The sequence below is a fragment of the Marmota flaviventris genome, chromosome 1 (assembly GCF_047511675.1).
Source record: "Marmota flaviventris isolate mMarFla1 chromosome 1, mMarFla1.hap1, whole genome shotgun sequence".
Classification (NCBI taxonomy): domain Eukaryota; kingdom Metazoa; phylum Chordata; class Mammalia; order Rodentia; family Sciuridae; genus Marmota; species Marmota flaviventris.
In genome coordinates this window covers 74,836,456-74,851,078 of record NC_092498.1, presented here as the reverse complement: position 1 = coordinate 74,851,078, position 14,623 = coordinate 74,836,456, and the positions used below count along the sequence as shown (strand labels likewise).

Sequence of the window (14,623 nt, the reverse complement as noted above, 5' to 3'; positions counted from 1 at the left end):
CTAATTTTGTGAATTCTTACTAGTATTCTAGAACATTATCTGAATACAATTCTATATATCATGTCCATATATACATTAAATGATAAATGTGTCTTCTCAGTTTTAAATGAAAAGAATTATCATTTTATTTCACACAGAGCTATATGAAAACACAATTTGAAATTGTATTTGTGATTTAACCTGTTAAAGTAACTTTGAATAAGAAGAAAATAATATTCTGTATCAAAGTCTGTAATTTATGCTATCATCTAAGATCTTTACTCATCCTCAATTTTGATAACACAGCTGTAGTCACAACTTTTGATGTGGAATTACATAGTCCTGGGTGCTATGCACAGATTTCAGGACTGTAAACTCCTGAAATTTTAGGCATAATCCTATCCCTATATGTCAAGTATATATTTCAGAAAAGAGGGTTCATGACTATAGTCATACTCTCCTTGTGTCCATAATCCATGGAAAATTACGAACTAGTGTTTGAAGTGTCCGCCTCAGGTAATTAAAAAAGCTATTTACAGAATAATTGGCTCTAGCAATTAGGTATTGTTTTAGTGCCTTCAAATCTATTTTTTACAAAAGTGAGAGAAGAACCTTTTGGGCACTTCACTGGGATTTCCGCACACATGGAAACCAGTGGGGAAAATGGGGCAAATTATGCTATGGAACTTAGGCTGTTTCAAATGTTAATAGAGATCCCACATCTCAGCTTTACCTATGAATTCAGGTCCCTGCTTTTGGATTATTTGTAAATGGCTGACAATGTAACCATTAATAATCACTAATAAAATACATGGCCCATGGTTTACACTAGAATATAGAAAAGATTTTCTGTCAGATTCTCAGGCTTGAATATTTTGGGGGGATGTGGAATTTGACTCTTATCAGCCCATTCTGGGCTGTCCCTCCCCCAACCTCCATTCTGATTGTAATTGTGCATATCACCGGAACAATGGCTGAGCAGCACATGAAGCTGAGGATTATGGATAACAGAGAGACAAAAACTCTTAGAAAATAGTCATGTTGATTGAATTAAACTCCCCATGTGGTACAGATTCTGCCCAATTTAGATTTGGCTTCTTCACTCACTTGAAAAAAAAAAAAAATTCTGCAGTATTTTCTTGCTCTTAAAGTAGGATTCCAGAATAAATAAGTTTATTCCCATCATTATTCTCCAGATCCTGAGTCCTTATGAGTGCAAAGTACTGTGTAGGAGATAAATTTACACTGGCATGGAGAGCTCCTACCCTCAAGATGTTGACTGTCTAAGAGGTGATATAAAACCACAAACGATCATAATATTTGAAGTGATGTTTCAAAAAATAATGTAGAGATTTAATGTTTACAGCCAGTGTCATAAAGTGCCATTACAACTACCAAATATATTCATTTATGTGACACATTTGCAGATGGTGACCTTCTGTATGATAATCCTGGTACATTTCCTTAGAAAATTCTGTTTTTCTGGTGTCTGTTGCTCCATGACTTTTGGTTCTTGAGATTTATGCTCCTGTGCAGTCTGGGCCTGAGCTTCATTAGCACCTGATTTACCATGAGTGCAGATGGTTATTGGAAATAAAAAGTCAGCCATTTCCTATGATTAAATCTCTCATGGGCAGCATCTCCCTCTTAGCTATTTCCTTACTATTGCATATGATTCATTCGCAAGCAGAACAGTGATTATTATATGATTGTTAAATCTAAAGTGGAAAGGAAAGTAGAATATTAGAAAAAGTCTAGTAGCTTATTAATATATATTATGTGCTACAATGAAAATGATTTTACATAGCATTAGCAAGATGATAGATTTACAGATGATGAGAGAAAATTACTCTATTGTGATGATTGAACGTAACAAAAAGAATTCAGAATTTTTCTTTTCTTTCTTTCTTTTTTTAACATTTGTTTTTCTTCTTGCCTGTTTTAAGAGGTTATTGTTTAAATGAGTAATCACTGCTTGCTTCCTTCTGGTCACTTGACAGTTCTTCTGGGCAGTAATTGTATTATGAACCTAATAAAGGAAGGGAACAACAGAATTGTTAGTGGCTGTTTGTATTTTTAGAACTCAAAAAGTAAGACATTGTTGCCAATAGAAGTACTTTACTAGTTTTTATCTGCTTGAAAATAATTGATAGATTTTTTTATTTGACACTCTCCTTTTATATGAACAAGAGTTTGAAAAATTTCATCACCCTTTTGATGTTTTGCACACTACTGATGTTATAGTAAATTAGTAAAGTTTATGACTGCATAGCACAGAGTCAATCCATACAATAGAAACTTGTTGCTTTGCCTGGTTATATTACTATTTTCAATTTTCCCATCATATTCTATGTAAAAATCTATTTGTTGAAAAGACAAATACAGTCACAATTACCAAAGCTCATTCTGTTTAATTCATTTTCATTATTAGATTTATTTAGGTTATTTAGTTTCAAACTCTGAGGGTTTGAATATGAAAAAAGATTAATAATGAAATTCAAGTGCTGCCTCTGTGGATTTTTAGGAGCATATTTTTCTGCCATTTCCAGAATGCTCATGAAGTAAATAATTGCCTCATAAAATAAAAAAATAAATAAATAAAAAACAAGAAGACGTACACAATGAAACACAAGTTTTTCTATGTATTTTTTTCATACAAGCACTGCTTCTAATAATATCATTCATAAGACAAACAGGCCATACTGTAAATATCTGGCCCTCACCTGCCAGTGTGATCTTATTTCTCAATGAGCTAAGGTTCCTCATCCAGCTTGAGGGCCTTTTTTTCAGTGGATTTTGGATATCTGTTCCTTTTTTACCACAGGGTCTTTCTGCTTAGAATCACTGGTGATGGAAATGTACCTCTTTTACAGTAATCATAAGGTCTCATCAACTATTTCACTTTTTCCACTTTCATTTATTACCATAGTAATTATATTATATACATGTGAATATTTGAAGAATGCTGTCTTTCCCACTATCCTGGAAGGTAGTTTGTGGAAGCTCTTGATGACTTTTTTATATTGTGCTTAGCACACCGTGTGTTTTGTACTAAGTTTTCATCTCTTTTCTCAGTACTTACAGAGCATACTACACCAAAACTTACTGGCAATAGGCAGCAATCACTTTGTTCCCATGTTTCTGTGGATTAGTTGAGCAGTTCTTCCACTGCAGTACATTGGTAGATGAGCTGGAGGCTGGGTTCTCCTTTAAACCACAAGCTAGTCCTGATTCAAGGGAGTAAAACAAGAGATTTACCTCCAAAAGGGAGAAACCATCTAGTCCGACTATATAGAAGGAAGCATAGAGGAATAGGAAGAATTTGTGCTCACTATACATTTGTGTTGTATTCAATAATAAGGTAATTACATATATAATTGCCATTTATTATAAAAAGTATTCCAGCAATTGATTGAATTAACAGTTTGATCAGTTTGGTTTTATGCATGGGGAGTGTGTTCTATGGTATATACATTCTCTTCTAAGAATGACAAAGGGGAGAGTGATTCATTAATTCTGAGTGATAACAGGCAATTTCTTCTTACATTTAGATAACTAATTGCTGTGATCAATATGAGGACAAAAACTTTACTTTAATCATTCATTAATAATATTAATGAGAAATATTAATATTTAATAATTAAGAAACATTAATATGCATTTTTTCTTTGGTCTTTCATGTTTTTAAGGAAGTTACCTTTTATTTTCCTGTGTCTGAAATGACTAGCTTCTAATTTTTAGAGAAACAGGAAATAAAGGTCCTGCTCACATAAGTGGTATCATGAGTTCATAATAATGAACTCTCACATTATATAAGAATATACAATATTATTTATTTTAAGAATATTTGACCACCCACTAAAATGAGCATCTTGGAGATTCTGTTTTCTATTTGATAGGTAGACCAAAGTACAATAGGATACTTTCTCTAATCTCTATAATCTGTTCAGAACAGGAAACATCTTTAAATGAGTCATTGGGCTAAATGGGTGACCATAAATATGTAACAATATTCAGAATGTGACAACTTCAATGCTGTATCTAGTTTCAGATTGTAGTTCTATTTTTATAAACACTTGGTTATGACTCAATGGAAAAATAAAGATGTTGTTTCCTTTAAATCCTAGAAATCAATGCAACATGTTACTATTGTTTTAATATAATAAAATTTAGTGGTTTGTTAATTTGTTGATGTTAATGTATATTGAAAATAGCTTCTGCTTACAAAACTACTTCAGTTTGAAATTAATCTCCATTTATTATCTGCTGATATGGGCATAATTTCAAACAGGAGAAAATAGTATATGCTAGCATGTTTTTAAAATAAAACAAAAGGTAGTGGAGAGAAAAAGAGAGGAATTGTTTCCTTCACGTCTATCTTAAAATTATCTTACATGCACTTGGAGTACTGGCACAATGATTAATCCCCAAATGATGCTGCTTATATCTCTGTCAATTAGTTCATGTATAAGTCAGCCTAGATATTTTGTATAAATTATAGCATCATGACTAGAAACAAAAGAAGATCATGATGTTTCAGGGAGTCATATGGGTCCCTCAAGATGTAAATCAGTGACAAAAAATGTAATCTAAATAATAATGGATCTACTGATTCATATGTTGGACCAAGTAATTCTTCAATTTGATTAAAATATTAATATTGTCAATATAACTCAAGTAGTCTGATTCCTATCAATTTTTTTGCAAGATAATTAATGCTTATAGAACTCCTCTATAATACTGGAAGAGAAAGAATTTTCCTTTTTTAGTTCTAATATCAGAGAAGTTTTAAAGTGAACAGCATTTGCAAAATGTAGAGTTTTGCTTCTTGTTACAGAATTGGAAAAAGACTGCTGATATGTGAAGAGAAACAAAAGGTAAAGCACTTAACTAATTTTCAGGGAATGGAAACAACTTTTATTAGAAGCATTTTTTTTGAGTTGTAAAGCTGCGGCAATTTTCACAGAATATAGGTAAGGAATATAATGTGTGAAGGAGCTAGAGAAGTGTAATTTTTCTTGATTTTTGCAAGTTTTACAAAATATAGCATCTAAACCTTAGGAGACACAGACAAAAATATAGCAGGGCAAAATATATTCTATGACAAAATTATTGATTTAAAATTATCTTATTACATTTAGGATAATAGAAAAATATCAGTTGGCCTTTCAGTAATGAAAGTATATGTGTTTTTCAAAAATATGTATGTGGAATTGCTGGGCATGGTGGCACATGCCTGTAATCTTAGCAACTCTGGAGGCTGAGGCAAGAGGATTGTAAGTTCAAGGCCAGCCTGAACAGTTAGGTGAGATCCTAAATAACTCAGCAAAACCCTTTCTCAAAATAAAAAATGAAAAAAATAAAAAAGTGTTGGAGAGGTGGCTTAATGGTTAAGTGCTCCTGGGTTCAACTGCCAGTACTGAAAAAACAAACTAACAGAAAAAAAATTGTTTTAAACTGTTTTAAACTCCCTAGGTTGAAACTGCTTTGCATGTCTACATGTACTGTGCTTCCCTGAAACTTAGTATGCGCTTCTGAAATACATGTTGAACTGTATTAAAACTAACGCACTTTATATTCTTATTCCAGATGATTGGCAGTGTGTTCTCTAAAAACAAATAAAATAGGGAGGGAAAGAAAGAGGTGGGAGAGAGAGAGAGAGAGGAAAGAAAATTATCAGGGAAATCGCCAAGGTATTTCAAGAAAGTCAATTGGTAGTCCAGAGTCTCATCCTCCTTTTGGTAAATGTAGAAACATAATTGAATTGTAGCACCTAAAACTGATCAGGCTCTTATCTACCTGCTCAATGTGATCAACTATAAAATTTATACACTTAATTCAGGCGTGGTGGCGCACAACCTGTAACCCCAACAGCTTGGAAGGCTGAGGCAGGAGGATGGAGAGTTCAAAGCCAGACTCAGCAAAAGAGAGGTGCTAAGCAACTCCGTGAGACCCTGTCTCTAAATAAAATACAAAATAGGGCTGGGGATGTGACTCAGTGGCTGAGTGCCCCTGAGTCCAATCCCTTGTACCCCCCAAAAAATTATACACTTAAAATAGAGAGATGGTGGTGATAATTCCTTTCTGTGGATTCAGATGCACAATTCTATGACTCAAGATATCACATTCATAATATTGAACTACACAGAAAACCAAATTACCTTCCATTTTACCAACATCTCTTGGTTTCCCTTGCCTGCCCATTCATGGTAACAAAATGTTTGCCCCATCTCCAATTATAATATCCTTTCCTGACAACACACAAAAATGGTAAAGGAGGGGAGAGCTTCCACTCTGCATGTGTGTCTCTACCAGGAAGGAAATCTTTCCCAGAAGCCGACAGTATGCTCTCTTCAGGTACCATTCATCAGCTCTAGATTATACTGTCGTATTTAGAGGGTTTGCTTCAGGAGAAGGAAATAAAAGCCCTTAAATAGAAAAAGGAACAAAGTTGTCATCTAATGATGACCTGTCTAATCAAAAACATTTTCTTTATAGTCTAGGAAAAAGCTTCTGGTGATGCTGCAATCCTTATTGTATTTAAATTTTTGTACTTCCTATAAAATATTAGGAGAATCACTACTATGACCCACAAGCTTACTTGAGACAGTGCCAGTTCAGTAACAGCTTTAATTATTGCTACCACAAATGTTGTTCAATCTTCCTAACATTTTCCTAAAGAAACTTTTATTACTATGAAAAGTTTATTTTAAATAGTGAAGATATGATTACTATTGAAAGATATTTGGTTCTAAACATACATGGTCATTGTTTAAACATTCTTTAACATTCATTTTACATTTTGTATAATTATAAATTTATCACTGCTCTTAGGAATTTACTATATGCATGTACCTATTCGGTACAGACTGTAATGTGGCAACACTGCTGCTTTTGTACTTTTTCATTTTCATTCAATTAATTAGATATATTGTGCAATAAAAAGGTGAGAAAAAGAGAACATTTAGGTCATAAATAATGGGGAGAAAATTCTTACGCATAAAACCTTGATATAACCAATTTTTTAAATAACTGAAAAAATATTTAATTTTTGATTGAATATTTTCATATAGTTGAGAAAGATTTTTATTCCTGTGAAAGTAATTTAAGTTAAAAATTGTATTTTTAGAAGATCCATCTTTTAAAAAAAAAAAAAAACATACTGAGATAAAGTATTATATGATTCTGTCTGAAGTTTCGATAGCTTGTTTCATTGTCTTCCTGGGTTTAACAATCACACCTTATGAATGAGCATTAGATACAAGCATTTTTATATGTCATTAAAAAAATGTATAGCTCTATCCATTGTATGGAAGCATGAAAAATGTTTGTTTTCTTTGGTGTAAATATAAAATAGCCCCATTGTAGTCATCATAGCAGTGTTTCTTCCCTAAGAAATAATATCAGAAGGATCATTCTGTATTATAGGAGACATACAATTCTATGAACAAGAACAACAACAAAATTCATGAGTTAGAGAGATTAAATGAAATGGAGTTCTTTACATAACTTATAATGATATTAAAACATAGGGTCACTTTCCTCCCTGGCACATTCACATGGATGATTTCTTGGTTGCTCTCATTATGTTGTAGTCTCACTTTTCTGCAATCATATATGTAACACCTATATACTTAAATATTTGATGCTATTTTTAAAAATAAATTTGAGTAGAAGTTCCCATTCATTCCATCATTTTGTACTTAGAACAACTTTATTCATAACTATTTATTTGTGATTTTTGTAGTTGCCAATCAAAAGAAATAATTAAATTGGTAAATTTATCTGAGTTGGGTCAGGTCCTTCTTGTTAACAAATACCTATTACGTTAGTCTCTACAGATGACATTTGTTTGCCCAGGAGACTTCACAAAGTGATGAAAAACATAAGCTACAACATGCCCCTTCATTACTCCTGGACTGACCTTGCACTGACAGGGCTCCATGGCCCTGCAAGCATTCTGCTTGTCACAGCTACTTTGCAAGTGCTTTTCCTTAGATGAGTTGCACCTTTCCAACACTGCTTTTTCACTGGTAGCTCATAGCAGTGTTTCACCGAGGAGCTCTTCTATTTTCCTTGTAATGTATTTTTAAAAGTAATATTTCACTACATTTAGGAATAAATGAGTAGTTCTACAACTAATGTTTAGTGTAATATTTCTTGGCAATGAAAAATGAATAAAACTGAACTGATTCTATGACACAAATATATCATTTTAAAAAACACTGTTACAATAAGTTGACATTACTGCAAGTCCCAACACCAGCAATGTTAGTCAAAACCAAATCCCTACTATGCTTCAAAGCTATGCCATCAAATTGTTAAGATTAAGACTTACTATTAGAAAATTATTCCCAGTTTTGAAGTGACTATTAAAATATGATAGTAATAAGACAAAAGTAAAACAAAAACAATGAAAAAGATAGGATTTTGAAACATCCTTAATAAGTAAAATATTTATTGGTTTTTACCTAGGACATTATGATTTTGCTTTCACTTGAAAACCAAAAATCAAAAAGGATTTATTTTTTTTCATTTGTTGAGTATGTTATCCATGCAATTTAGTTAGAATCACTGAGTTCAGGATACTTGAAAAGGGATGAAGATGTCTTACAGAAGACTTTTCAGTTTCATACATGTTAAATGATCGGCTTGTATCTTCTATATCCCCATAAATACATAAAAATAACTTAAAAACCTCTGTAAGATAAAAAGATGACCTTTAAGAGTAATTTCACTGAATTAAAAACTTCTGTGTGTTTATGACATAGAGCTTGCTACATAAAATAAATGAAGTAATGGCATCTCCCTCTTCATGATGCATCTTTGTTAGAAATGAGATTCATATATAATTTCTTTTGTATTCTTTTGAGAAAAGCACTGGGACTTAATGTTCTGCTTTATGTTTGTGGCATTGTTGTTACCAAACAGATGAAAGCTGAAACAAAAAGCAATGAACAAGAAAGAAAAGTTCAAAGGAAAAATTATATATATATATATATATATATATATATATATATATATATATATATATATATATATGGCTAGAAATCAAATTTTCTATTTGAAAGTTAAAAACTTGTAGAACTAAATATTAACTAAATTTTATAATGACAAAAATGATTTTGCTTGAGGAAAATCTCTGATAGTTCACATTTCTCTGAGGATATAAAATAGAAGTAAAATTAGTAACAAAATGCCTGGAAATGGGAGCTAATTTTTTCATCTTAACATGAACATCTGCTAGCCAAGCACTCTGAATATTAAACTGGAACCTGTAGGTTTACAATTAAATTCATTGAACAGGATTTAATATGTCAATTAAATTATAATTGCATGGATAACTTTTTTGGTACTTTTTGGGGCATTTGTCATAAATTGAAGTCATAAAACCTGCCCATGAAAACAATGAATTTCATTTTGGTGTGACCATTTCACAATGGGTTAATGCCCATTTACCACATTCTTAAAGTCCACATTTGTTTTCTCTGACAAATTTGAGTTTGAATTATTTGAATCATTTTATAATGTGAGTCATAAAAATAGACAGCATACATGCTTAAATGGCCTTTTTTTGCATTTCTACAACCTAAAGACCGGTTTGGTTGAAAAAATAAAATTTAACAGCCTTTAATTTGTCATGTGGAATCTGACTCTATGTGCTTTTTATTACCTCTATATATTTATCTAAGTGAAACATAAAATGGTTGTAATAATGGAGAATTTAAAGTAGCTTTTGCACATGAGCAGTAATGCTAACTAATATTGTGAATAAAGGCTGAATGTAAATTCTCAGAATTTCTATTTCTTCTGATGTATTTGTTAAAGTGAGTAAATCTTGGTTAGCAGATCAAAGTCCCACATTGCCCTAAATTAAACTATGATGAATTTTGATAGGCAGAATGGAAAATATAGGGTATAATCATTTCTATGCACCTGAAAGCCTCATCCGTATATTTAATTTCCAACTGTAACACAATATACATTAGATCATAGAACCTGTCAAAATATGAACCCATGGCTCTTTTTATTCCAGAGAAATACTCTGTTATTCCCATAAGTACATTCAGAGATAACCTAGGTATGGCATAAATCTAAGTGTAACCCAATATTACCAGTTCTTATTGATTCTACCTCATTTATGTCTATTGAATTGAGACTCTCTTCTCCATTTCCCTTGTCACTTAGTTTAGGCCTCCTATGATATTTCATTTGGATTATTCCAATAGCCACGTTTCTGTCAACAACAACAGCATTTCAACATTCCAGACCACTTTTTCTTTTCTACTAGACGTATTTATCTATAAAATAAAGCTGGCCATGTCAGTCCAATGCTAATAAACTTGTCAGCCTCTTATTCATCTTATTAATATACAAGATCAAATCTAACCTTTTTCTGTGGCATACGTGTTCTGAGACACACCTCACTGCACTTGTCCATCCATACTCAGCATACTCTCACATCATACTGCACTGATATGACACTTATCTCTTTCTTCCTTCCTTCTCTATTTGCTTTCTTCTAACTTATCCATTAAAACATAACTTTTTCCTTTAAAGATTTTTTTTGTATTCCCTAAAGCAAAATTAGTTGAATGATCAAAGTGTGCTCACATTATTTTTTGCACATATTCATTTAACTAATTATTTTTTTTAAATATTATCTTATATGCCTATAATCTTACCTCATTCTTCATTCACTGAGAACAAAAAATAATTGCATTTTTATGTGTATCTTTATAACTTGACACTAAAGCATATGGAAGTGAATGTTCTCATGAATGAACAAATGAAGATCTAGAGAAAAGATAAACACAAAAACGTTATAATTAGAACAACCACTAAAAATGTCTTGAGACCATCTCAGACCAACAATTTCTTCTTAACTTATAAAATTATGTCCATTTTTATCACAATGATAAATCAATGGAAAATGTTTTTAATTTTACATGACTTCAGCAAGTATGTCAACTTATAAAAGCATATCTATTGTATACAATCAGGCTTTAAATAAGAAAAATATTATCTGGAAAATAATAATGATTCATGGTAACAGAATCCAATGAAATCTGAAACCTGTTTTCATCTTCAGATTACTGACCTGAATGTGGCTGATACAAGAAGGGCTTGTGAAAATTTTGTATGGAAATAAAACCTAGTATAAACCTAGATATTATTGAATATGTGTAGATAAGTAAAATTACTTTTATAGTTTATAATTTCATGTCATAAACTCTACTTAACAGCAGATTACTAACCACTCTATTGGATTTCACACCATTTTCCTAACCAATAACAGCATTGAATCAAGTACAAAACTCCCTTGCCAAATATCTTTTTAATTATCAAAACATTTTGCATTCTAATGGAAGAGACAGATATCGATATTTATAGGTCACTCAAAATAGTTTCATGTGAGAGATATTCAAATACTAAACGGAAGTTTCTGTTTTGATTTTGTATGTGAAGATGTGTATGTCAATTTACCTGCATTTTTTCTAATTGAGGGCATGACACCATATCAGAAATATGTATAATTCAAAACTGTCTATTTTTTTATAAGAATGAATTTTTAAGTACAATATGGATAGTATAAAAATATAGTCAACTTTGTAAACTTACATTAAGCGAGCAAAGAGCTAAAGAGAATATCATTGGGTCATTGGAGAAAAAATTGTATGATATTACATTAAGATTAAATACCTAAAAAAAGATTAAATACTGAAATATTTTAAACTATATTTTCTTTGCAACTTTTGTTATATTGATATTATTATTTCTTCCTTGTTTTATCCTGCTACTGAAATATGAGAAAGAATGATGTCTTAAAAATTAATGGCTATCTCTAAATTACTAAATATTAGCTTTATGGATCACCATTATTTTTCTTAATAATATGCTATCTCTTCATGCCTATTTCTAGTGAATTCATAACCATGCCCATGCAGCATGCTTACACTTTATCTTTTCACATGAAATGGGAAAATGTTTGTTTCTCTTTATGATTACAGAATGGTTAGTTCCTAAATCAAGTTACCTAAAACAGAAAACCATAAGCACTAAAACATTTTTAGAAATCTAATCAACCAATAGTTAGAAAAGTTAAAGATATACGTGAATCTGTCAGATCAACCCATTCCTGTAATCCCCTAAGGGACTATCACACAATTTGACACCAACATTTAAGCTTTGAAAATTATGTGATCATTTATTACATTTTGGATGTTATATGTTTCAAACCTTTTTTATTACTTGTATTGCAAGACAAAATTAGGCCATTAAAAAAAAAAAAACAACTTTTCTGTTATTGATAATTGTCTGAGCTGCTTCTTTCTTTTTCTTCTTCTTTTTTTTTTTTCAGAATGAAGAACAAATTTTGGTATTTTGAGTTTGGCACATCTGAAACTTTCTCAGCCACCTGCAAGAAGCTCCATGAATCTGTAGAAATAGAAGTAAGGAAAATTAATTCCCTTTTATAATAGTATGGAATGGCTTGTGTTTTGTTGTTCACATGTTTGTGGTGTAGCTCACAGGATGAAATATAATTTAAGCAACCCACTTCCATTTATTCAAGTTGCTAAAATGTCATTTATGCCACTCTAAAGAAAGCATAATTTGAAATATTAGAATAAAGTTAAACGTGGGTTCAAGTTGTTTTAATATAATATAAAAGGATGAGAAGTGGAACACAACTATGGAAATTAGTGAAGTTAGTGGGCATAGAGAGTGTAGAGCGAAAAGATATAAAAGTCGTGGATGAAAATGAAAGAAAAAGTTGTAATATATAAAAAAAATCTTAGTATTTTCAAGTTTCAATATTTCATAACCTTTAAAACACAGTTCACAAAAAACTGTACTTACTTTCATGAATCAACGTTAAAAAGTATACTTTCCCATTCCATTCCCATTCATTAACTAGGTTTTCTCAGTTCCCAAGGTTGCCATTTCCCTGTTACAAGTATAGGAAGTGAAAATGCCAAGAAAAAGAGCAAAGATAATAAGACAAGACACACTTTAAAAAGACTTGGAGCACATAGGTCTACCAAAAATATATAGACACCTTAGGACTCAAAATTTTGGAGACATATTTTAAAGAAAATGACACGTTGAGAGATTTTAAGGATAAAGGAAAATTAAGAGTTGCATTTTAATAAATGGCAAGGACAAAAACAAAGTAACCAAATAATGAAACATGAAAAATAATTATCTCTTAGGAATCCAGAAATATTGGCTTTGATACTTTTCATTTTAAAAATAAATTCATAAACTGCTAATACTTAAACCATTAGTGGCAAACATTCAGGTAATAGGTTAGTAAACAGAAGTGATGGATCACATAGGTTCATAATGGCCTGGCTAGGCTCATCATTGTCCTAACTTTATAATTTGATGTTACTAGTAATAATATCAAAATGACATTATTCCCCGAGTAAACTCTTTGTACTTTCTTCTCATCATGACTGGAAAATAAGGTGAAGCATTAGAAGTAACACTAGATGTTTTATAGAATGGGGAGAACCCTTCATAACTGGATGAGATCATAACCTTAGAAAGTAGTTTGATCACAGAAAGTAAAGAATTTGGGCTCAATGTGGACTTTCTGTGATTACTATTTATAATAATGTATCTGTATATATGCATCACATGGATACAATTATGAATGAAAATATAGCACAGATTGTATATTTTAATAATAAAAAATCTAATATATATAGCAATTTATGCCATATATGTTTTTAAGTACAGTTATATATGTGTCATGTATTTATTGTAAAAATTGCAATTTCCCTTTACATTCAGCATTACTATTTTTATAAAGTTGCTTTATACAATAGGTTTTGAGGATTTATTTTTCTCAGAAACCTATGTTCAAGAAAATCTGTAGCAGAAGCAAAAAATAAGGAAAAAAAATTAAAAGTATGACTCTAGTTGAAGACATTTAGAGAGCCCAAACTCTTCTGCATCTTCTTATCCTTTCTTTCCCTCATCTTCTCCCTTGAAAAACTTTCAATAAATAAAGCAATGTTACATGTGTTATAAAGTAAAAAGTGGTCAAGAAAAAAAAAAGTTGTACCATATAGCAAAAGATATTTGAATAAAATGTGGAAAACATTGATCTTTAAAGTTCTATACAATGATAAAAGTGAGTGATTTTGTTCTGTAGATCTTTTTACATCTTATAGAAAAGCTATTTAGAAGACACTCAAAGAAATTTGGACAATTAGAGCTAAGTTATTTTTCTTATAGTTGTGATTGTACATATTTTCCAGGGCCAACTTTCTGGCTTGGCATTACTGGCTTGTTCTGGGAAACACTACAGTGGTATTTACAAATCAATCAGCACAGAATGCACTTTCCATTATATTGCTTCATATCTTTAGAGTTGTGTGTGTGTGTGTGTGCGTGTGTGTGCGCTTGCACACACACACACAGACACATGTGGATAGATGTCAATGCCAAATCTGCCTCTCTGCTCACATTTTAATGAATCCAGTCTATCATATTAGCAGAATAAGCCTTTCTACCCTCAAGGTTACTTCATAATTAAATAGAACAAAAACAGCAATTCGGAAATTTGATTCTGCTTGCTATTGCTTCCTATGTGGCCTAAATATCATACCAACTATGGTTTGAAAAATATATA

The 14,623-nt window shown here is 31.4% G+C and overlaps 1 protein-coding gene across 6 annotated transcripts in view; it reads left to right on the top strand.

Moving 5' to 3' along the window:
• The window catches only part of Dgkb (diacylglycerol kinase beta), a 618,799-nt gene that overhangs the window by 432,297 nt on the left and 171,879 nt on the right, over positions 1-14,623 (top strand). For all 6 annotated transcript variants that reach the window (XM_071607991.1, XM_027932698.3, XM_027932697.3 and 3 more), the window contains one exon: positions 12,341-12,431. In XM_071607991.1, coding sequence (XP_071464092.1) covers positions 12,341-12,431 — 91 coding nt within the window. The remainder of the gene's footprint in view (positions 1-12,340; positions 12,432-14,623) is intronic.